Here is a 24,673-nt window from a genome sequence, read left to right as displayed (position 1 = left end):
TTAATCGGCTTGTAATTAAAAAAAAAAAAATTGGCTTTGCTCGATTTCCAGCTCTGTTAAACCGTTCCCTCCCCGCTTTGGCCTTGATGCCTCGTCCCTCGGAAGGCACTTGTGTGTATTTAAACCGCCTCTCAGACCACCTTGTCTGTGCTCCAAGAGCATATGGCAGAGAACCCCCTGTCCATAGGTTCTGGCAGTTGCCCAGCTGCCGGATAAATTGGATCAGCCTGCTTGTGGGATGGTGGAGGACGACTTTTTTTTTTTCCTTTCGGTTGATTAACCTTCTGCTAATTGCTGGTATCCACCTCGCCCCGCGGCTCTGCGAATCTCGGGTGAGGCGACGGGGAGCGCAGAAGCGGCTCGGGAGCATCCTTCCTCCCATCCCCGCTGCCCTCGGGTACCGGCCTCCCGGGTCCTTCCCGAGCCGGGAATTTCAGGGGTCGCCTTGTGCGGGAATATTGGGCGTTCCCCGTGGGGCTGCCTGATATTTACATACATTTCCATACAATACGCGCATCATCTCGCTCTTTCTCCCAGGGGATGGGCTGGCGGCTCTGCGCTCCCACCCATCCCCTTATCAGACAGAATCGTTATCGGCGCTTGCTCTGGGTTGCTTTCCCGTAATTCCCGAGGCGGGAAAGAGAGTTTAACCCCCTCTTGTTTGCAGGAGCGCGTTATCACCCTTCCCACCGCTCTTAATCGCCGATTTCGGCGCTTTCACCGCCGAGTCGAACCGCTCCGCGCGGCTGGGGCGGACCCAGAAAGTTTGACCCCGAGAGACAGAGCGGCGGGGCGGGGGGTGTGTTGCGGTCCCGGGGGGGGGCCGTGCGGGGTGTCCCTGCCCGGGGGGCCGGTCCCGCTCCGCCCCGCCCCGCCGCCGCTTAAAGCCGCTGCCCGGCCCCCGCCGCGCTCACCGCGCTCGCCGCCCCTCGTCCCCTGCCCTCGTCCCGCCGCCGCGATGCCGCTGCGGGGCTGGATCCCGCTGCTGCTGCTGCTGCTGCTCCCCGCCGCCCTCGCCGCCCCGTCGCCCGCCTGCCCCGAGCGCTGCGATCGGTCGCGGTGCCCGGCGCTGCCCGCGTCCTGCCCCGGCGGGCCCGTGCTGGATTCCTGCGGCTGCTGCCGCGTGTGCGGGGCGGAGGAGGGCGAGCCGTGCGGGGGCGCGGGGACCGGCGGCCCGCCCTGCGGAGAGGGGCTGCAGTGCGTGGTGCCGCCCGGCGCCGGCATCCCCGCCTCGGCCACGGTCCGCAAGCGGGCGGCCGCCGGGCGCTGCCAGTGCTCCAGCAGCGAGCCCGTGTGCGGCAGCGATGCCGTGACCTACGCCAGCCCCTGCCAGCTGCGAGCCGCCAGCCGCCGAGCCGAGCGCCAGGGACAGCCGCCCATCATCGCCATCCAGCGCGGAGCCTGCGGGCGGGGTAAGGAAGGGGGGTGAGGGCTGTCTCTGAAGCGATGAGGTTCGGGACGGGAGAGGGTTGTCCCGGGGGGCGGCAGGTGCTGAGGTTCAGCGCGATCATCTCCATCCCTCGTCCCCGGGCGGTGCTGCCGCCGCCTCGCCGGGAGGAGGGACCGCGCCGTCCCGGGCAGGGAGCGCAGAGAGGGGCCGGAGACAAGGGTTGGCCTGGGCTCAAGTCCGGCGCTCCAGCTCAGCGAGAAACTAGAGCAAGAATGCGGTGTTTGTGCGCCGCTGCCAAGAGCCGAGGGGGAAAGAATCCTGTACCAGACTTAAACGTCTCCCTCCACCCCTCCGAGGAGCGATGGCTCCGGGCTCGAAACTGGGGGAAGCGGCTGCAAACCCCCAGAAGTGGGCAGGGGTGCAGACCCGAGCCCGGCCGTGCGCTTCCAGCAAAGTTTGGGGAAATAACTCGGGCGCACTCCCATCCAGCGCGCTTTGTCACAGGGAAATGCCGCGGGGAATAAAGCCAGGAATGCAGGAGCCGTTCGGATGTGATGGAGCAAATGGGTGGGCAGAGCAGGCAGCTGCCTGCCTTGGCCCGGCTTAGCAGATGCGCTCTGATTATTAGTAATAGACTTGCTGGAAAGGGGGGGGGGCCTGTAACAACGTGACAAGCTGACTCTGGGGGTTTTTGTTTGGATTTTCTTTTGTCGTTGTTTGTTTTTGTTTGGGTTTTTTGAGGATGGAGGTGTCTGCGATAAGTAACAATTTAACTAGTGGTTTTTTTCCTTCGCCATTCTTAGTTGTCAGTGTAGTTAAAATCGGATGTAACGTGAGCACTTAGAGCTGCAGGACGGATGCGAAATATTTGTAAACCGTACGAAAAGACATTGCTGGGTTACGAAACTGTGGCTCAGCAGCTGGAGGGGCTGGACTGAGCAGCCCAGTGAAGTGTTCGGTCTTGTAGGAATGGTGAGTGCAGGATGTGACACACAGCGAGGCAAAACCGTGCTGGGATAAACAGGGGATGATCGTCACAAGATGCAGCCCCTAATACAGGCTGGATTAAACCTCGTAAGCCAAGGCTGTGTATCCCTTCCAAGCCATTCAGCACCTTTAGGGGGGTAATATTAAAAATTAGCATGAATTAAGTCTTTATTTCTGAAGTAGTCATCTTTTAGTAAGTCAGCGCTGTTTCAGTGAGGATTCGTTCTTTTTGTAGAGGTTGTGCCATTTTTGCACTTCTTTCTTTAAAAAACACATCTTTTGCTCTGTTTAGTCGTTACTTCTCCAGCAAAAGAATCTTCTGATGTATATGTTCAGGCAAAATCCTGATCCCGTGTTACAAATCAAACTTGGAGCTTTGGTATCGATACAATCAATTTTTTGTCCCCCTGCCTTTCCCTTCGGTGTCAAAGCTGCGTTGTGCTCCGTGGAACGTCGTCGCTGGCGTTTGCTGACATTGGAGACAATTAAAGCTTTCACGCCACAGTTTCCTGACCTCCAATATAAGATAATGCCTTGTGGTTTTTATTCTCGATTCATGAAACCAATATTGTTTTCTCAGTCTCTTCTGCTGAAGGTTTGCAGAACTGGGGCTGTGTTTGAGCTGAGATCAGTACGTGCCTCTGGAGGGTTGTGCAGAAAATGCACAGGCTGCACAGGGACCTTGTCTGGGAAAGCTCTGCTGTCACAGATCCATCATGAGCATGGCCAGACAATCATTTTGCCCTGTTGCACCTCTGGTTGGAGCAATGCTTGTTTTCTGCATCACCAGGGACAAAAGGAAAGTGCTGGAGAAGCCAACCAGTACCACTTGTTTATCCCTAGGCCAGACCAAACAGTTGCTGCCAGCAAAGCTTTTTTTATATGTAAAGAACCTAAAATAAACGGGAATGGAGAGAAGGCTGTAAAGCGCTTGAACTGCTGTTTTGAAAAGCCATTGCCTAATATTTGGCTCCTTAAGAGTTGTTAATTATTAATTTTACTTTCAGTTCATTTTCAGGAGCACTTTTGCTACCCAGAGATTGAGTTATCTTCAGTAATTTTTTTCATAGCAACATACCCAAATAAATAATTCAGGCAATACAGTGCAATGGCCCAGGGAAATGAGGAGATAGGGATGTAGAGGAAGTGTTTGTAAAGCAGTTTTTGTTGTTGTTTTTAAGTTTCACACAGCTTCGGTAGCTGGTCAAGTACAATATTGTGTATATTGCACAAAATACAGTAAAACTTTTTGGTTTTTTTTTTCAATTTTCATCTGCTACAGTCCATTCCCAGTGCTCTTTTTGTCCTTCAGTGTTTTCCAGGGCATCTGTTGAAACACCAGCCGCGTTTGAGAGGATGAGGGAGAGGCAGGAGCAGGTTGTTCTGGATCTGTGTCCATAAGGGGGATGTTTTCCTATGCAAAATGGGGATTGTGAATCTTCAAAACTCAAGAAAAATTCCACAAGCCTCAGAGCTTACTCTGTCCTCGTCCCTACACCCTGCAGGGAGGATGGATGCAGAGCAGGTGTCCTGCACTGAGATGCTGCTCTTTTGGGGTGCAGGATGAGCCCACAGCTCTCTCTGCCACCCAGACATGCAGAAAAGACAAACCAGGCTGTAACTGGAGAAACCCCAGGGGCAGCAAAGGGAGCGGGGAAAGCCCAACTGTGGCTTTTAGCCAGGAAATGCTTTGGATGAATTAGTGAGGTGAGCGCGCGGGATGGGAGTGGGGTGAAACACACCCTGCCTGTGTTAAGGCCAGGTGAGGCAGGTGACAAGCACGGTGACAGAGTGTGGTGGCCCATCGACCCCTTTCATTAGTGCTGTGTCCCTGTCTGGGGCAGGGAGCCCTTCCCAGCATTGCCCTGCTGTGCTGTGGCCACGGGCGGCATAACCGGCGGTTCCCGTCCTGCTGTGACTGCAGCACCAGGGAGCCTGTTCTGCACCAGCCTGGGCAGGGCTTTCACAAAACAAACCTTCCCTGAAAGTACCAAGGCACAGAAAGAAGGTGAAGGTCCTCTGAGCAGAAATCATGGCTGTGTGAGAGCATCCCACACCCGGGAGCGAGGTCAGCGCCACGAGACCTCGGTATTCTGTGTGATGAGGTTCAGTGTGCTGGGAGGATGTTTTCTTTTTCTTCTGCAAATATGTTTTTTGGTGCCCTTAAATCCCTCCTGCTGACCAAGGGAAGAAGACTCAGAATGTTCAACACAGAACTGAAACTAGACCTTCTTCCCTTCCCCACTTTTCCCACAAGTGTTGGCAGCCGTTTTAGGACAGCGTGCCCTTCTCTCCCTGTTGTGCTCTTCACACTGTAAAATATAAACTAACCTGGATTTGTCCTTTCAACTTTAACCAGAGTAAGAAGAAGAAAGTTCCTTGTGGTTGCTCTCAGTTTCTAACTGTGCTCTGCCTGGTTTTGAACAGTTTTTATGTGTTTTCATATTTTTATTGGGCTTACTATGTCTAATGTGGTATCCCAGTAATGTCAGCAGCCCTCAGCACGCTGGCATCTGTCACAGGTGGCTCACACCATGATGTCATATCATGAGTTTGATGTGAGCTCTTATGCTTTAGATTAAGCATATCTTAATTTCTTAAGCATATCTTAATTTCTTGGGGGGAAGGCTTTAGATTAAGCATATCTTAATTTCTTAAGTATATCTTAATTTCTTGGGGGGAAGGCAGAGGTGAGTTTAGGGGTAACTCTCAGTCTAGAAAGCTGTGTTATCACTAACAGATACAGCCTTTGCTATTTCTCTTCATCGCATTATTTTACAGTTCTAGAGACAGGGAGGGGGAAGGAAAAAAAATCCATCACTCAAATTCTTGCAAAGTGGCTGAGTTTGTTTTGAAATGCGCCAGGCAAGGCTGCATCCAAGTGACTCTATGTAATTATCTGGCAGGAGGAAAGGACCTCTGCAGTCAATAAACCATTTGTCATTAATTGAGTCCTTCAAAAACAGCATCAGAGTGAGGTCAGTGCAGCAGAGGATGGGAAAGAGATGGACCTGCCTGAATTCCTGTGCCTGTGGTGGTGATAGTGCTAATGGACTGGCAGTGCTGAGCCTTGCAGGAATGAACAATCAGGGCAGGCTGAGAAACCCGTGAAGGTTGGGAGCTAAGCCAGACATTTATCAAGGGAAAGTTGATACTGTTGTTATGAACAAGGCTTTCAGCTGTTTCCCGAAAGATAATAACAGGCCAGTGGTGGTTTGTGCACTGAAGAAATGCTGGGAGACCTTGGCAGGTTACTTGGCACGTGTCAAGTCTAGTAAAAATGACCCAGGAGGACCAGGTTTTTAGGGTCTGGATGCACAAATGAGTGCTCTGGTGCTGTTGAATTTCCTCTATCTCCCTCAGTAACTGTGTTTGGGTGGTCTAAATGTCATTCTCTTCTGACTTGCCTAAGTCTCTTTTGCAGCAACAAGAGAAGGGGAGGCAGGGAGAGAGAGAGAGGGAGAGGGAGGGAAGAGGCAGCTGAAGGCAATGGAAATAAATAGCAACATATTTCCAGAAGAGAACCAATTCCCAAGTGTGGGATTAAAAAGCTTTTCCAAAGCCAAGTATTCGGCTCTGAGAGGAGGCAACTGTAAGAAGTGGTTTGTCTGAAGAAACTCACCTTTTCCCCTCTCCACATCTCGATTTCCTTCCCGGGGAGCAGCCAGTAATTTTGCAGTCTCCAGACTTCAAACAGTCAAGTCAGTAAATACAGATTTGGAAGCAGGAAAGATTCAATCCTTTCATCTTCTGGGCTTTGAAATTTAAAGGTACCTGTGGACTGAGCAGGAATACTTAAGGCCATGAGTAAGCAGCAGGAGTGTTGTCAAGCAGAGTTTGGATGTGATGGAGGCAGCATAACCTGAGCAGTTAAAGGAAAGACTCTGCTGTCCAAGAAATAGGAGAAGCTGGAAAATATTTTTCAAATATGAATTTACTTGTGCTGGGAGTGACAGAAAGAAAGCAACGTTAGAAATAGAAACTGGGATAGTGTGGAACTTAACTTCTGTTGTAAATAAAGTTGTTCCTCACTCCCATAAGCTGCTGGGGCCTCTAGGATCCCTGGCTGGACTTGGCAGTAAATCCCACTGTGCTTGTAACTGGGCCCAAGTGAATATCTAATATTATTTTGGAAGCTGTGTTCAGGATGTAGGAAAAAAAGAAAGACTTTTATTTTGCCTGCCAGTGAAGGTCATTGTGATTTTCAAATTGGTTGTCCTGCCTCAAAGAGAAGACTATAACTAAAAAGTAAGTCTCAACTCCCCTATATCAAAGGGCTATAAAATAATGCATTGATCTTATACTAACTGGTGATGTTGACCTCATACCTGTAGATAACAGGTGAATTGTAACATCCTAAGCTTGTTTAGTGAATTGAGAAGATCTCAGCTACCATATTTTGGCAGGTGGAGTTGAATTAGGCAGCCAGACAGAGCAGCTCTTGAATTTCTGGGATAATATCGGGTACCCTGGTGCAGTGATGAGATGAAGCACAAGGTTGGAAGTCAGCTGGGTTGTGCAGTTTGTAACAAGTGCTCTGCCAGGAGCTTGTTTCTGGAGGAAAAAAAAAGCAGACGTGTCTAACATGTGGGCAGCTGCATTTGCCTCTGCTTTTGTTGCACAGCAGCTCTGCAGGCTGGCACCAGGGATGTCCCTGGTCCTGTCAGTGTGAGCAGTGGCCTGTAAATGGCATTTAAACTGTGTGTGGTATTAGTTCACCAAACCTTGCTCTTGTGTCTGTCATTTTTTCCCATCAGGGTTTCTCAGTCTTTCCATTTCCTTGCTCGTGTAAAACCTTTTTTTTTTGGCGAGGCAGGAGAGAGGGATGTGCAGTGAATAGTTCCTACATCCACTTTTGCAGACTTGTTACTGTAAATACCAATGAGACAGAGCTAAGGGGGTTCAAATTAAAAACTGCATCATGTTTCTGGTAGCAGTTGGGTTAGCACATATATTTATTGACAAACAACTGACGGATTAAATAGTGCATATTAAATCTAGGGGCAGTGCATAGAAGTTACCCAGCGGTCTAAAATTTGCAAATAGTTTATATGGCAGGAGATAACATCAGGAGGAGCTCACAATATTTTTCCAGAGGCTGGTGTTGTTACCCCATTTCACAGATAGTGAATCTAGGGCAGGGGAAGATAAAGAGCTTTGCTCAAGGTCAGCCAGTAGCAGAGCCGAGAGCAAACTGAGCTTTTATGAGTCCCTGCTCATTTTTCTGCCCCTTGCCAGCATTGCTGCTCCATTTTCCATTACTTTTCTTTTCCATTACTCTTTCTTAAACTTGCAGACTGCAGTTTTGGCTCTGCTCTGCAAACAGCATCGATGATCTGTCGATGTGCATCCGCAGAAAGTAATTTTGGAAGAGGGAAGATGCGGGTGGATCAAGAGCTAGGAAGGAAGAGAAACCCAAACAACTCTCTCCCCTCCCACCATCCCACCTCCAAAATAAACACAACCCCCCAGGAATCTCCTGCTTCAACATTTGTGGTGGTAAAGGGATGATTCATTCCTTTTTCTAGGACAGCACACACACTGTTTGGCATGTCTGCCCTTTCTGTATCTCTGTAGACCTCTATGAAGGTAAAGGCTGACTAACCCTTGTTTTCTTTTGTATTCAGACACTAAAAGTGAGCAAGCTGAGGTGACTTTCAAATATGAAAACTATTCAGATGATCCATAAAATAATGCAGAATAGATGTGTGGATAAAAATATCACCAAGTAGCTAATGTTGACAGGGGAGCAGTGAACACAATAGCTGGAACTCCAAATATCAGTTTAAAATGTGCATTTGGGAGAGTGAAAGAGAAACCTGCTCTTTAAACCTTTCATGAGAAGCTGTACCTCAAGCTGGGTGCTGTGTGGTGGTGGCTGTCTCACAATGCCCCAGAGTGAGAGGGGTGTGTGTATTTCAGGTTTGTTTGTTTGTTTTTCTATAGACTTTCTACTATATTTCTTTTTCTATAGATAACTTTTTAATGTATCTGTGTATCAACTCTGTCACTCAAAGTCCTGCCACAGCAAAGTGGTGAAATCAATGCCTTCTCCAGCTGCAGAGAAGCAGCATCTTAGGAAGTTGTTTTTTTTTAGCCTCTTAGGAAGCTTTTTTTAGGTTTCTCCTCAGAGAAATAAATGTTTAAGAAGTATGATAACAAGAACTTGTTTTTATTCCCTGGTGTCTTCATACCAGGGTTCCTGGAAGTTGAAACTAAGCCTCTCTCAGGCAGGGATTTCTTCTGAAGATGCAGTGTGAAAGTTTCTCACATACTTAAAGTGAGATCCTAATGGGTTTATAATTTTAAGAGGCATTTTCAAGGCGGGACAGCTGTTGGTTCGGCATCAGATATAGGAATTACCACATCGTTGTTACTTAATGGGCATTTTGAGGTTGTTTTGCTGGTTCTCTGCCTGTGGTGAGTGGAGCTGGGAGGTAAAGCAGGGTGATGACCCGACTTGGAAGGGACACAGACTGAACAGGGCTGGATAAAGGAGAGGAGAAATTATTCCTGACTCATCTGTTGTATTTTCAGCCTTCTGCAGAGAAAAGAATACATCCTTTTTAACCCGTTGGCTGAAATGTTCTGTTCAGCTGTCTGCAGGAAATCAAACAGACTTTTTTCCAAAACTACCTGACTTACATTTCTTAATGTTTCCAGTTCAGACTGTTAATGCAGTTTTTGAGCTCAGCACTCTTTGCCCTTGTCCTGAATTGCTCCTCACCTTTATTTTGTGCATCTGAGCATCTCCCTGCAGGCTGCCTCCCCTCCTCATCCTGACGCTGGCACGGCCACCCGGAGCCGTGTGCCTTTGTCAGAGGGCTGCTGGCTTCCAATTAATTTGTCATCTCCAACGAGCCCGGGCTCAGCATTGTATTAATATGGCAATGCTGCTCCGGGAACGGCGTGTTCCTGCTCCCGGGACCGCGTTCCTCCAGCCCGGGGCTCCAGGCCCGGCTGTTTATGCACAAGCTGGGTTTCCTCCCACCTCACCGCCGGTGTTTACAGAAGGAATCGCAGTTTCCTGTTGTGTTAGATGGAGCTGTCGCTCTGCTCTGGGTTCCTGCCCTCCCAGCTCACACCCAGTTGCTTTCGAGCCTCATCAGTTTGAAGGTCTATTGCTTTTGCTCGCTGCTGTAATAACTGTGAGCCTATTTTGCAGGGGCAGCCCGTGCACTTGGTTTATAAAAGAATTTCTGGCATTTCTGAGAGGTTTTATATACATATTTTCTCCCTGTGAGGTTCTGCAAGGGTTGCTGAAGCCCAAGGCTGTTCCCATCAGATAAAATAGGGGCTATGCCCATTTTAGAGATAAATCTAAGGCACTGAGGATTCAAATCGCTTTTCACAAGTTCAGTGGAGACTGAGTAACACAGTTTAGACCAAGATGCACACATACAGGGTGTTCCTCCTCTGCAGAACCTTCAAACCATCTGATCTACCCAGCAATTCAGCAGTTGAGTTGCAACAAGGATATTCTGTATGTGTTAAATTTACCTCTTATTCAGCCTTGTAGATATGTGGTAGGAAAAGTTCCTGTTTGGCTAAAAATTTGAATATCTATCTGAAATTATGCTAGAAGAAAGCTGTAGGCACATTGCAGGAAGATGTTGCCCATTACCCATTTTCAGTGGCAAGAAGACCTTGAGTTACTAAGGAATTGGATTCCAAAGAGGTCTGATTCACACTAAGAAAGAAGGTGGACTAAAGAGGCTGGACCAAAGTTCTCTGAAGACTTGGCTTTACAATTTAATTATTTTCAAATACTTTTTGTAGTTGTTTTCTTGTTTTGTATACTCAGAAGAGCTCTGTATGTGTCATTCTCTCCATAGAGCCTGATCATTCTTAGAATCACAGGGTCATAGAGTGGTTTGGGTTGGAAGGGACCTTAAAATCTCCCTGCAAATCCACAAAGTCAGCTTTGGTTTCTGAGAATATTAATTTAAACCTGCAATTTATTGCCTTCATTTTGTTGCTCAAACGTGAGATGTTATGTGAGCGACCACACATTGGTCTGAAAACTGTCCTGTGCTACCATTAATTTGAGTGCTGTTCTGTTCCACAAACTTTGTGTAGATTCCCTGTTTTGTTTAGCTTGGCAGCTCTTTGTGCCTTGTTTAAAATCGGTGATTAAAATGAATGGGTTTAGGCTTTTGGGTTAGCAGGGAAAATACAAAGTCCTCGTTAAAGGCTGCCAAGAAAGAATTGATCATCTAAATATTATGATGATGAAAATGGACTTCATTTTCCCTTTGCAAGTGTGTGTCCACAGCAAAAAGTGATTTTACTTTAAATCCTCACTTTATCTTGCGGTGGTTCTTGCTGCAGGAAATATTTCAAGTGAATACCAGATTTGAGCAGTTCACTGTCTGGAGGGGTTTCAAGCATTTTATTCTACCATTATTTAGGGCTATGAAAATATTTTTGCTTTTAGGGTTGTCACAGCCTATTATTTTTTCCTCTCAGAAATCTGTGAAGGGTCTTTAGCTCCTCCATGGATTATACAAGGGGAAAAATAACTGATGTCATAGCATCTTTATTAACAAGGTGCTGTGGTTTAGACTTCTTAAAATTCCCTCCACTGACCTAAGAGCTGCTCTTGAGCAAAGTGCCTGTGACACGTAGAATGTTGTTTCTTATTTTCTTAGTGTTTTCATTGCGTAATATCCTATTTTGGTGCATTACACAATTTACCCCTGAATAGGAAGTGGCATATTTAGGCTTGCAGTTTTCTGTAATTTAGAAAAAAAAAAAAAGTGTGGCAGCAGATTCCCACCCTTTTTCCTTGTCTCTCTCCAGCGGGGGCTTGTTGATACCCCCGTTTTCAGCGTGAGCTGAGCACCTTTGCTGGAGATTTTTGCCTCCCATGGTAGTGTCAGAGGTTTTATTAGAGTTTTCCTATATATGAATGGGGGCTTGTGCAAACACCAGTGGCTGGAGTTTTATTTGGGAGGGTGGAAGTTCTCCAAGTAAAACTCGACGTGGTTTGTGGTTTATGTTGGTGGCCACCGGTTCTGGCAGCCCAGAGGTTTCGTGAGCGCTGGAGCCCTTTGGGTTTCGTTCTGCAGAGAATCCCAAACCCAGGCTGTGCTCTCAGACCCTCGTTGTGTACCTGTGTCTATATAAAACCTTGAGCAAGTGGTGAGTACAGGAAGAAATAATCACCTATTTTCAGCAGTGTGGGTAGTTTAATATCTTTAGTTATCAACTTCAGCAGGTTGTGGTGGCTCTGCCTGTACCGTGTGTTACTGGGTGAGGATTTCATGGACACGCTTCTGATCGTTATGGAGTTAACAGGAAAAGACAGAATGGGCATAGATCCCTGGGTCCAAGCCCCATTTTCTTCCCCTGGCACCAGCCTGCTGTTGGTAGACCCTGGGACCTCTCCAGTGGAGATGGTGTTGCTGTATCTGATGGACAGGGTGGGGGTGACAGAGCCCTCCTGGCTCTGTGTGTGCAGCTCAGGTGCAAGCAAGAAGCAAACCCAAAGGACATTACAATTTGATGCCCCTGCAAGGACAGGGGCATTTCATTTTTCCAATGTGAAGCATCTTTATTGATGAACGTGGAGGTGGTGCTCCACCATCCCTGCAATTTGCATCCTCTTTACCAGTTCTAAAATTACAAATACTGCCCGTTGCAGCTGGTTTGGATGGTTATTGTTTCAGGGGAAGTTTTTTGGTGGTTTGTTTTTTTTTTTAAATATCTGAACGGGAATGGAAGTTTCTGGCTGTTTTTAAAAGGAATCAGAGGTTTGATTGCAGGCTGAATGTGGAGCTTTTCACTTGGGACATGAGGATGTCTGGTGTGGTGACACCAAGGTGGCTGAGGGTGGCTGACAGAAGTTTTGTGGTGTTTGCTGGGGCGTGCCTCTCTTTTCCCTCACTGTATCTAAGACAAAAAACCCCACTGGATGGGATAATTGTGTTGGTTCTAACTTCAGGCAGTGGGAAGGAGACCTGGGAATGTTGGGGATGCCTCAATGCGGGCTGACTGCTTTGGATGCAGTCGGGAAGCAGAGGATGGAGAGCAAACTGTGCTGGTGGACAAGAGCAGAACCCCCTTGTTTGAAAGGGGGAAAACACCTGAAAACTGCACAGGGAAAAGATCCATTTCTGACTGAGATGTGCCTAAAACTGTTTGAAGACCTGCTCTCATGAGAGAAAGACTTATGTCCAGAGAAGATCCTTCCAGACACAGTTCTCCCAAGTGAAGGGGAGGGGTTACTTTAACAAGATTTCAATCTCCAAAGCATCTTTTCAGTTTGGCTCAAAATATCACCCAAAGCAGCATGTGAGAGCTGTAAGCATTAATGCATTCATGCCACTTTGAGTAATGACCTAATCAGAATCCAGATCTTAATATGCTTTTTGGCTCCCCTTTATGAAACTGAATTATTTCAGTTGTTTACAGCTGGGTGTGCTTTTTTTTCTCGTGGCTTGATACTCTGTCTTGTCCTCCTAGCAGTTTGTTTACAGGTATTAGTCCTTTTAATGCCAGTTGGCAGAGATTTGCCTTTTCATTTGAAAAGTCTGACAGCCAGCACACCTTTGAAGTCCTGAAAGAATTATTTGCCTTGGGAATTTTTCGTGCTGTAACCTATTTATATTTTTTTAAGTCAGGTTTTTATCATTAGCTGAATTCACAGCAGTCATCTTTATAATTTAATTAATAAAGGTTTCTTAGCCCTGCTTGTGGGCATTTAGGGCATTGTGCAATAGTTCAATAAAAACGTTACAAAACACAATAATCACAGCATATAAATAGAAAGAGGAGCAGTCTGTGAAGATCTGAATGTCAGAGCTTGGAGGTATTTAGGAACTGGAGCTTTATTCAAGCTCACGTCTCAATGATTTAAAAACAAAACCCCAACCAACCAACCAAAGGAAAACAAACCCCAAGAAACCCACCACCAAACCACAAAAAACTCCAACCACAAACACTAAAAATAATGAAAATATTAATAACAAAATTCCAGAAGGTTGTGCTTTAAAGAAAAAGGCCAGAAAATTAGGGAAACTTTATTCTCATTAATTCAACCCTGATTATACCAAAGGAGCAGTTTTTAACTGAGAGAACTGCATTTTTTGGATCAACTTAAGCACGGAATTAAGTTGGCCACCCATCTGTGGGGTACCTGTTAATCAGGATAGATAAGAGTCTGTGGTTAGGTAAGGGTATGAAAATATGCAGGCAGTGGGAACTAAATAGTAAAAACCATATCATCAACTGGAATTTAAAACTATTGCCTTTTTGTTGCTTGATAGTCAAGCACAGTCCACTAAACCTCTGCAGAGTCTCCAGCTCTTTAAACCTGGAAACTTGGAGGATGTTGTGTTATACCCATTCCACTCTTAAAGCTGCTTTCTACCAAGACCCTGAGCTATTTTATACAGCTGAAAAACATCTGTGTTAGAGAGAAGAGGAAAGGATCTCCAGGGAAATTACCAGTTTCACCTCTGTCTTCTCCAGTGGCTGGTGATGGCTGGAAAAACTACCACGTGGTGGTTGAGGAATGAGCATCTGCTCATATTAGGTTTGTAATATTGGTGCTTTTGTGGTACTTTAGGCTTGCATGTAATATCTTGTGCTGGGATTAAAATCTAAGGTAGAATTTTACACGGTGGTGGTTGCTGGTAGGAAAGATAAGTTCTCCTCTCAGCTCCCATGTGTGTGGCTCAGAAATCCTGAAGAGCAATTAGCTATGGTGAGCATTAATATCTACTTCATAGGTAAAAGGTATGGATGCACACGTGCCCATTTTGGTCTCATTTTTCTCAGTGATAGAAGAAATTTTCCACATGCTAATACTTTTACTACAGCCTTCAGATTTTGTGTCATCACCTGATGACAAAGACCAGTTGATAAGATTTTTTTTTTTTGGTTAACGGTCATCAATGAATTCAGCTGAATAGTACTTTGACTGTTTTTTATTTGCTCTAAAAAGGTATGTTTTCCATTTAAATGGGCAGGGGTTCAAGAGCTGTTGCAAAATTTTGTTACACAATGCAGGAATTCCTAATACATAAGCAATAGGCAGGCGTGGTGAGCTCCTGTGAGCTTTTTGGGTCAGTGTGCCATGAATCAGTATTTATTATCTAACTTTTTCAGAGTATGAAATGTTGAACTTTTTTTTTCGCTCTGCAGTTTCATTTTGGGGCTTTGTGAGGTGGTGGGTTATGCACAAAATACTGTTGTCTCTGAAATCCTGGCGTTTGTAGCCTCTGATTCCAAGTGAAGGCAGCCCTGAGGTGAATTATTTGTAGTCTCACCATGTACAGCCTGGGCAACCTTTCTCTTCTTGAATAGCTAAATGCTAAAAAGATTGAAGGCATAAAATAAAAAAGCTGTGTGTTTCCTGTGCAGTTCCCTCATCCGTGGAGCTCTCTTTTTTCCCAAGGGCAGGATGTGACCTCTGGATTGTAGTTGAGACGAAACCACTTTATAAGCAGTGATCAAAAAGCATATTGATGGATACAGTAGTGCCCTGTGGTGTTTTATCCCAAATTCATGTTAATCCCATCTGATTGTCTGTCAAAGCACCTATTTAATGTGAGTGAACAATTCAAAACTGCAGTTCTCAATCTAGAAGTTTTCCAAAACACCCCCATTATAGTTGTCAGCTTTATAGCCGTGGTGGGGCTTGTTTGATACTGAATATTTCTAATAGACAACATGAATCCTTTGGTAAATTGATGTTTGTCTATCAGCAAGCCCTCATGCCTCTCTGGGGTAAAATCCAAGGGCAGCTTATGTGTAAATCAGAGAAAGCACTGAATACTCTTGAGGAAGAGAGTAGGTGAGAGCACAAGTTTCCTGATCGATGTTCCTGCTTCATAAAGCAGATAAACATCTCCAGACAGTGATTCCAAACTGCACAGTGGATTATGTGGTTACTGCTGTGGCTGCTGCTCATGACTGAGTGGATTTAAAAGCCCTTGAGATGCTTCACAGGGTATAAATAGGAAAAAAACCCTGTTCTTGAGTGATCAGATAGTGTTTGGGTTGAGCATCCACCCCTCTCATGAGGGCAGTTTGTGCTGGTTGGCATTGGAACACGTTCACCCCTGAATCAAACTAGGATAGTACTAAAAAAGCAGTGATGTTTTATCCCCAAATCATTATTGTCTCCAGTATATACTTGAAAATTTGCATAGTTTTCCACTCTGTTTTTTCCAACAATGAAGGGCACTCAGGGTTTTGGTATTGGGATGATTTTATAGGATAGTCCTGTCTCCTGCAATTCTGCAAATAAATCGTCCTGTTACACCACCAAAGGCACTTACAGCACCCACAAGCTGCTTATTGCTTAATCTCTGGACTGATTTAGAAGCCCAATGGCAAGGGTGGATTGGAGCAGCACAACACATTAATACTCATCTGCAAGTCAGTTGGAGGTTTGGCTTGTGCCTGTATAGCATGAGATGGAGGCATCAGATAAAAAAGTGAAAACAAAGGGGTTTTCTTGCCCCTAAAGAAACACAAAATAACTCCCTGGGGTCTTCCCAATTGCTCAGTTGCTCCCAATTTTAAAAAGGGAAGTTTTGCCCCCAAACTGCTTGAGCTGTGTCAGAATTGTGAGGTTTTCCCAGAGACCTTTAGATGTCTGATGGTGCAGACAGTTTTCTGCTGTCCACAATGGGAGTTTGGTGTCCAGTTGCTTTAGAAAATCCCACTGACCCCTCTTGAATACTCGGTGACCATGAGCTTTTGTTACAGCACTGCCCAGGAATGCAGAGCTTTGTGCTCCCATTGTCTATTTTATAGTCCTGGGATGGCTCAGTAACTCCAAAGCACATGGGATCCACTCCCTATGGAGCTGATGGACCTCAGGTGGAAAGGATGCCTTGGGTATGGTTGTGTGGAGCATATGTGAGGTGCATCCATGGGTAGGTGGCAGGCTGAGGGTGGTGGTTCAGGCTGAGTGGGGACACTGGTGGGAAAGGAAGCCCAAAACTTGTACCCAAGTTAAACTTTCCCAGCAGCTGCTGAGGGCTTGCACCGGAGTCAGGACCTCTGTGTCCTCAGCATTTTACAAATGCAGCAGCATGAAACTTCAAAACCTCCAAGGAGGCGTATTTTGGCAGAGGAACAGAGCTCGTTTGTTTAATCTGAGAAGACCATGCAAGCGAAATGGACCATCCAGAAAAGAGGAGAGAGCAGCAATGGAGGCATCTGAGTACAAAATCCCTTTGACAAGGGAAAAGAGGGCAGTGCAGACCTGGACTAAACCCCATGCTCCTCCAGTGCCTGGTCCCTGGGCACCACGGGGGATGAACCAAGCTCTGTGACTGCGGCCGCGGCTCTGCTGCCCCATGGCCCAGTGATCCAGACAGGGAGGTTTCACGGATCCTTTGCCCTAAGGATAAAGCACGTTGCCTCTGTGCAAAGAGGCAGCAAGGAAATCTGGGTCCCAGGGTCATGCTGCAGATGGCTTTTAAGGAAGGGAAAGATATCCACTCGGAGCTTTTTTTAATTCAGGTGTTTTGCAATGACCCTCCTCCGGTCACTTGAAGAACTCATGACATGTTTTCTGTTTCTATTTCAGGCCAAGAATACCCTAACAGCCTGAGGCACAAATACAACTTTATTGCAGATGTGGTGGAGAAGATAGCTCCTGCTGTGGTTCACATTGAATTGTTTCGCAAGTAAACAAGATGCCCAGTTTTGATTTTTATTTTATTTTTTTTGTGTTCTTGAAAACAGCTGCCAGCGTGGCAGAAATGTTGATTGATGCTGTGTAATAGCAAAGAGGCTTTTGAGATAATAAATATCTGTCATGCTTAAGATTTAAAGATAATTTAAGGGTCCTGGCAAAAAAAAATAGTTAAGCTAATGCATGTGCTTTATCTTATTAATGAGAGTAAGTAGCAGTAGATATCCCTAAACATTAAAACCCACCAAGCTCCTTTTGGCTGTGTGGTATTTGCAGTGATCTTCCAGCTTTTTTGCCATGATAAATATGTGATTTTCCTTGTCTTTTAGGCTTCCCTATTCGAAGAGGGAGGTTCCTGTTGCCAGTGGTTCAGGGTTCATTGTCTCAGAAGATGGACTGATCGTGACAAATGCCCATGTTGTCACCAACAAAAACCGGGTGAAGGTGGAGCTGAAGAACGGGGAAACATATGAAGCTAAAATTAAAGATGTTGATGAAAAATCAGACATTGCACTAATTAAAATAGATTCTCAGGTGAGTCTTTAAGACAAGGCACGTTTTATTTCCTCTAATTTTAGTGCCATCCTTTCCAAAAACTGCTGCTGATTTTCGTGCTTGAAGGAAAAACAAGTAGTTTGCTGGGCTGGGTTTAATGGAGAATATTTGAGCAAGGTGGATATGCCTTTTTAAAAGCCGAGTTTGTGGGTGGTAGTGGTTAATTTTGTCACCTCTCAGTGTAGAGCAAGAAGTCAGCAGCACTTTTGTATGTATCCTCAAAATGAAAACCAGCAAATAGTTTGCTGGCTGGTTTGCAAACACATTATCTGATAAAACTCTCCCTCAGAGAAGAAATGGGGGTGTTCTCTTGTGCTTGGGAGAGGGATGTTTTGGTCTGTCTCGAGTGCCTATACTGAAGTCACAAATTGCTTTTAGAGGATGCATTTTCCCTCTGAAAGGCTGCACCACACAGATATAGATCATGAAATGGAAAATGTCCTGGGAAGCGTCTTGCACATGGAAATTGGAGCCGGCTTGGAAAGACGCTCTTACACTGCAAGTGGTTTTTTGAACAAATGAGGGTGTAACTTCCCATCCATAGTCCTCCTCCATATCAGATGTACATCTGTCAGCATTATTCTGTCTCCTCTAACAGCAGGAAAGCTGTCATGAGGTTCTGCCATGGAATGCAAGCGGAATATTGTGTCGAAATCCTGCGTAATGCAGATGCAATTAGATGCATGTGATTGCTTGGGGTGCTGCTCATATTGGTTTCCCTTGTCTGGCCTGTCAGTTAATGACCTCCAAACTTAACGGGCAAGAACATTTCATGTGAAACACATGACTCAGAAATGTGTAGGTCTTGCAGTGTTGTTTTAGTTCAGACCTATTCCCTAGTGAGGCCAAAAGTGTTTGTGCCAGAGTTCATGACTAAATCAGACATCTAATACAGAACTCTTGGATGACCCGAGATAAGAAGTGCTCCTGCTGCTCCCTTGCCACCTTTATAATTTAAAAACTTATTCTTATTTAAAAGCAAACAGACAGGAAAATTTAACAATACCAATATAGCTTTTTGCCTTGTTGATTTTCCCTCAGTTTTCCTGAGGTAACTTACTTACATCAATAGCTTATTTTCTCATTTTTATCTTAAAGTGAGCAAAAGCAGTAACAAAGCAAAGGGAAAGATCCCCAGGATGAGCACTGTCAGCATTAGGATGAGTAGGATACGTCAGGGAGTGAAGGGCAGCGGGAAAAGTGCTTTAAAATTGGAAACAAAACATGGTGGAGAAAGCAGAGCAGAGAAAAAAAAGGTGGTGAGAAGAGGATTTGGAGCAGTAGGAAGGTGAACTGCAGAGGAGACATGGGAGTTAGGGAGGAACCATTGAACTGATGTGATGGGTCATTTTGAGGACTTGGGAAGAGAGCAGCCATGGGATCGAATGTTATTTGATATCCTAAGGAAATGGCTCCAGAATTCCCTGGGAAACTGCTTGTTGGAAGGGAGAACTTGGAAGACTGGAAGCAGCTTGGAAAAGAGAGAATGCAGCCAGATGAGTTGCCCTCTTTAAGGCAGGAAACTTTTTCTGTCTTGGAGCTAAGCCAAACAAATGTCTATTTTTTGGGGGGGTGGACAGGGAGGAATTGAATTTAATATTCAATTTTCTATGAGAAAAAAGGGTTGGCTTTAATGAACATTTGGGAAGCATCTCTGTGTCTGGAGGCTGAGCTCCTGCAGAAGGAGGTGAGCAAGCCCTCGCTGTCTCCCTCACATAATGTCAGCTCAGCACATCCATCTGGGTATCAGGATATCAAATTTCACATCTCTGCTCTAAATCAGGTATAATATGGATTAAACTTGGGTCTGACACACCCTTGGCAAGTGTCCTATCAGTGGTACAACCCAGTACCTTTTGTGGTGTTGCCCCACTGGCCTCTCCCGTTGCAGCTCAGGATAATTTTGAGAAGACTTGGGAAAAACTTCTTGCATCACTTGTTTTTTTGGTGGGATGGGAGGCCCAGATTTCCAGCTGGCTGTAGAGATGTGGCACTGGGAAACCCCAGTCCAAGGTGAGGCCTGAGGCGCCTCTGTTCCCAAGACAGATGTGAGTTAGGCAGCGTTAGAAACACAAAATTTTATGTGTTCACAAAAAAGTTAAAATGGAAAAGAAGTCAGCTGAGAAATTGATTCTCAGACTGAGCTTTTATGGGACATTTTTATGTACCCATTCAAGTTCAGTGTTTGAGCTTTCCTTTTTGTACTGAAATGCCTTGCAACCATTCAAATTCATAAAAGGCTTTTTAAAGTCACCGAGGTAATAATTTGTTGAAGTTGAAATGTATTTGATGGCTAAAGAAGTCAATGGGATGGTACAAATGACCCTTTAAAAATCTGGATACGACATGAAAACCATCCCTAGGAATTTTCCTGAAGCAAGAGATGAAGTTCTTAATTTTGAATAAATTATTCAAAGGTGACATCAAAGCTGCAGAAGTTTGGTTTTTTATTTCTTTCTCTTTCTGTGTGGCATGTTAAGGCAGGATCTGAAGGATGAGGAATGTCTCTGTGGTTAGGAACAGAGCTGGGCTTGAAGTATGGGATTAGGCTGTCAGCTGGTATTCCTAAAGCTGTTCAGATTTTGCAGCAGCCTGAATGCTGTTTCTGTTTAAGGTGTGAACATCTGGCCAAAGACATTACTAGAGCTAATTTGGCTTTGCTGAGTGCAATAGGAAATGAAAGAGGGTGGTAAAATCTGAGCACCAGTGAGGATGAACTGTTTCCCTGATTAAATTCCTCTCCGTGGAAAAACACATTGCAGTCAGTGAGGAACAGAAACCTTGGAGTAGTTGTTCCAATCCTGAAATGTATTTGTTTTTACAGTCTATAAAAAGAGAGCAACTGTGTTTCTCGTGTCTGTAGTAACAGAGAGCAGTTTGCTGAAGTGTTGAAAGTAGGAAGTGAGGTTGGAGTCACTGTGGTCGACATGAATCCAATCTAACTACCCTTCCAAAGGCAATGAGGAGACCACAGTTCTAGAAAGAAACAGTGCAGTTGCAGACAATTTGGATATGAACATGCAAAATTTATAAAACTTTCCTAGAAAAATCTGGATTTTGGCAGCATGTGCAGAGACTGGTGAAATAAATAATGTGTCCTGCGTGGCACGTGTGATGCTGCAGTGAGTGTGAAACCCATCAAAACTATTGCACAACACTCCAAAGCAAACAGATGCTTTGGAGCTGGCAGAGCTGGATTGTGGAATTCAGCTCATGATGATTAACTGTCTTGTTAAATCAGAATGTGTGATGCAGCTGCTGAAAAAACTAAACACCAGGAGGAGGAGGGAAAATTTTGGGGTGGTTTAACAGACAACATCAGGGTTAATGTGGGGCAGAATCATAAAAGTGCCCTGTGCCCCCACCCAAATGAAAAGTGGAAGCCAAAAGTAGTGGAAGGAGGAGGTGGCTTCTGCCTGGAGACCTTTTTCACCCCCAGAAATTGGACTCTGCCTGCAAAAATGATCTCTGTGGATGTACCTCTGGTTTGGCAGTAGGTACTGAAGGGAGGAGCATGGTGAATGGCTTTATTTTGAGGTGTTTCTTCTTCCTACATGCTGAAAAAAACAGCCGTGAGACTCTTGTCACCAGCTCCGAAATCACACCTGTGCCATGCAAGACGTGCCAGGTCCTGAAGGTTTTTATTCCTCAATGTGTCCCATTACTGATTCTTTATCCCAGCCAGGATTTGGCATCTACATGGTACAGCAGCAGTGGGTTTGTGATCCATCTCTAATTTGTGGTGGCATTTCAGTGCCCTTCAGCTTAAGGTTTTTCCTGTATCTTGCTAATGAGCACTTTTAAATCAACACCACCTTCTGCCCTCATCCCTCTGGTGGTTTCACGAGGCAAAGAGTTTCTGTATATTTGTGGTCAGAGGGGATTTGCTTTTTTCCCCCCCGTGTGTACAAACTGGAAGAAGCAGGAAAGCAAACTTTCCTGTTTGTGTATCAATATTTAGAGAGCCCACATTTTGTAAAAACAAACTGCTTGGACACCAGATGTAAGTGGCTTTTCTAAAATGCTGTTTTGCTTTGAAATCTGTCACTGAATATTACGTGGCTTCCTCTTGAGAGCCTGAGGAAGCCCACATATTGCTTTCAGAAGACCCTAGAAATGAAGTAGCCTGTAAAAAGCTTGGATGTTAACTCCTGTTTATTCATCAATTCAGACAAAGGTGGTTTCCTGCCATCTTAAGCTTCTAGTAGCCCTTGCTGTGGGGACAATGCACTGGTCCAGCTCCCCATGCAGCAAAATGCTCACACAACTCCGGGGTGGCTCTGCCACCACCAGCATATTTTTTATGTGTTTTTATTTTATTTTAGTGGTTTTTTAATTGTAATTTTATTTTTATTATATTTTTAAAGCAAGAACAGCGATCTCTTGCCAGGCAATTGAAAACCTGGTGACATATCAAAACAACATTTCATCCTTTTCTTCTTTTTCTTTTTTTCTGCAAGCTTCCCATGCTCCGTATTTAGATAAGGAGACTCAGTTTTGCTTTTCTAACTATAGATGAAATACTTTTGGAGGCTTGTAATGTACTCAGCTTGGGTTTTTCATTTTCTTTGGCATTTTGTCAAGCAGTTTCTAGATTTTAGATGATACTGTGCATTTTTACATGTTCGTGGCCTGTGTTTTTATGTTGCCATGATGTGTTCTGAAAGTTAAATAGTTTCATTAACCAGAACAGAAATGCAATTCCCAGAGTTACTTACAGCAGAATTAGTGTACCAAACCAGCATCTGTCCCTTTCCCACCTAAAAATAAAAAGCATGAAGGAAATCTGCTGCTATTTAACACAAAATGAACTCGGAGCACTTGTCTCCTCTTCATCCGTTTGTTGAACTGCAAACTGCTTCCTGCAAATTCCTGATCTTCCATCCACAAACAAATGGGATTACAGAACAGAGGAGGGATTTACTCACTTTCTGTGCCAGCACAGAGACAAATTTGCTTATTTCATGGATGAAAAAGCTCAAACCAAAACGCCAACTGGTTGTGGGTGTCTGTCTCCTGGTTTTACATTTCTCTGTGGCAGTGGCTGTGCCTGGTGGTGGTTTTGTGCTGCTTCTTTTAGTTTCAGAGCTGGTTTGTCCAGACTCCACTTACTGTGCCTGATTAATGCTACCTTGCTAATACACAGCAGGTTAACATCTGCATTGCTGAAGGCACCTTGAACCCTGGGGACAGTTTTGGGCTCCCCAAAGAAGGCATTGAGGGGCTGAACCATGTCCAGGGAAGGGAACAGAGCTGGGGAAGGGTCTGGAGCACCAGGAGCAGCTGAGGGAGCTGGGGGGGCTCAGCCTGGAGAAAAGGAGGCTCAGGGGGGGACCTTCTGGCTCTGCAACCCCCTGACAGGAAGGGGGGCCAGGCGGGGTCGGGCTCTGCTCCCAGGGAACAAGGACAAGAGGAAACAGCCTCAAATTGTGCTGGGGGAGGTTTAGATCAAATATTAGGAAAAATGCTTCATGGAAAGAGTTGTTGAGCCCTGGCACAGCTGCCCAGGGCAGGGGTGCAGTCACCATTCCTGGAGGGATTTAAAAGTTGTATGGATGTGGCACCTGGGGACATGGTTCAGTGGTGGCCTTGTCAGCGCTGGGGGAATTGTTGGATTTGTTATCTTAGAGGTCTTTTCCAACCTAAATGACTCTCTGGTTCTGTGATTCTCTCTGGCTCCTGATGCTGATCTCTACTTGCCCTGTTCTCTCAAGCCACAATAGCTGCACCTTATTGTTGGAAGGAGCTGTTTCTTGTGGTGGCGTGCAGCTCTCCATCCCGTGGGAGTTGTGTTTATCCAGGGTTTGAGTCAAATCCATATATAAAAACTGTCTGAAGCCCTTTGGGATGCGAAAGGCTTAAAATATTAACCCTAATTAATGGCTCCTTCTCCGGCTGGGTGTAAACAGTGAGTCATGTGCCACTTAGGGTTTTGCATGTTTAGTCCTATTTCTGTGTGCCTGCAGAATGGCTCCTTGCAGATTTGTTTTATTGAGCAAGCACGGAGCCCAGCAGAGCCCCAGGGCTCCGTCAAATGAAAAGTGGAGGGGTAGAAAAGACGTTTACACGTTGCCCAAGGTCTTGCAGTGAGTCACTGGGAGAGCTGGGTTTGGGTTCTGGGTGTTCCTGGCTCCCTGCTGGTTGTGCTGCAAGGCACGCTCGTTTGCCTGGGGTTTTAATTAACTGCCGTGGCAAATCTACTGTTAACCAGGAGAATCACGAGCTGTAGTGAGTTATGTCACCCTGACGACCATCAGACGTTGTGTAAAAATTTAAAAATGCCTGTTTATTAAGTGTAGTTATTAAAATACCCAGACTCAGGCACTTAAACCTGGTTTACAAGGATTCCTTAACATCCTAGGGATGAGCTTGCCAGTGGAAGGGTGTGAGTGCACAAGCAGGGGCTTCTGCTGAGATTGTGGTTACAACATTGCCATAAGTGCTTGCCTGGCATTTCCAGTGCTCCTGGTGGGGACTGCAAAAGGATGCTTTTCCCACTCCATCACTTGATGCCCAGGGATTTTGATAGGTTTTATGCTGATTTCACTTCAAAACCACATCTACAATTCAAAGAAATACTTGGTTTGGTGGGGTTTTTGAGGGTTTTTTTGTGGTTTTTTTTTGATACTGGAAAATTCAATTCTGAATGTAGCAATGGTATTTTTAAGCTACTTAAGAGAGAGACATCCCCAAATTTAAAGCTTCTACAGCACATATATCCATCATAACCAATTCTGCAAGGCATTTTCTTGCAGAGGCACTAGTGAGTGTGCTCATGCAGTGCTGTTGGTGCGCTCTGCTCCACACCATAGAACCACAAGGAGCAGAGGACAGGTTTTCCAAAGCTGTGTTTCATAATATGTGCAGAACAAGGCCATTTTTTTCAATTGATTTATGTTTCTAGCAAAGGAGAGGTTAGCCAAACTTTCCAGAAGGCATTTGAATCACATGGATGACCCGCAGCCAATCCATAGAGTGTTAGAGTTTGAACTGAAGCCTAGCTAGTATAGGCTTGAAAACTCAGCACAATCAGAAGTAATTGTATTAGTCAGAGATGGTTCCTGTATGTTCTTTCTGCTGCC

General features: G+C 45.3%; 1 protein-coding gene across 1 annotated transcript in view; it reads left to right on the top strand.

Moving 5' to 3' along the window:
- Positions 1 to 929: 929 nt before the first annotated feature.
- Positions 930 to 24,673, top strand: part of HTRA1 (HtrA serine peptidase 1) — a 33,040-nt gene continuing 9,296 nt past the window's right edge. The window contains exons 1-3 of the mRNA XM_027705679.1: positions 930 to 1,412; positions 16,929 to 17,028; positions 17,366 to 17,570. Coding sequence (XP_027561480.1) covers positions 959 to 1,412; positions 16,929 to 17,028; positions 17,366 to 17,570 — 759 coding nt within the window. The 5' untranslated portion in view covers positions 930 to 958. The remainder of the gene's footprint in view (positions 1,413 to 16,928; positions 17,029 to 17,365; positions 17,571 to 24,673) is intronic.

Source organism: Neopelma chrysocephalum, unplaced genomic scaffold (genome assembly GCF_003984885.1).
Source record: "Neopelma chrysocephalum unplaced genomic scaffold, ASM398488v2 Primary Assembly neopelma1_347, whole genome shotgun sequence".
Lineage (NCBI taxonomy): Eukaryota > Metazoa > Chordata > Aves > Passeriformes > Pipridae > Neopelma > Neopelma chrysocephalum.
This window is presented reverse-complemented; position numbering and strand designations above follow the sequence as displayed.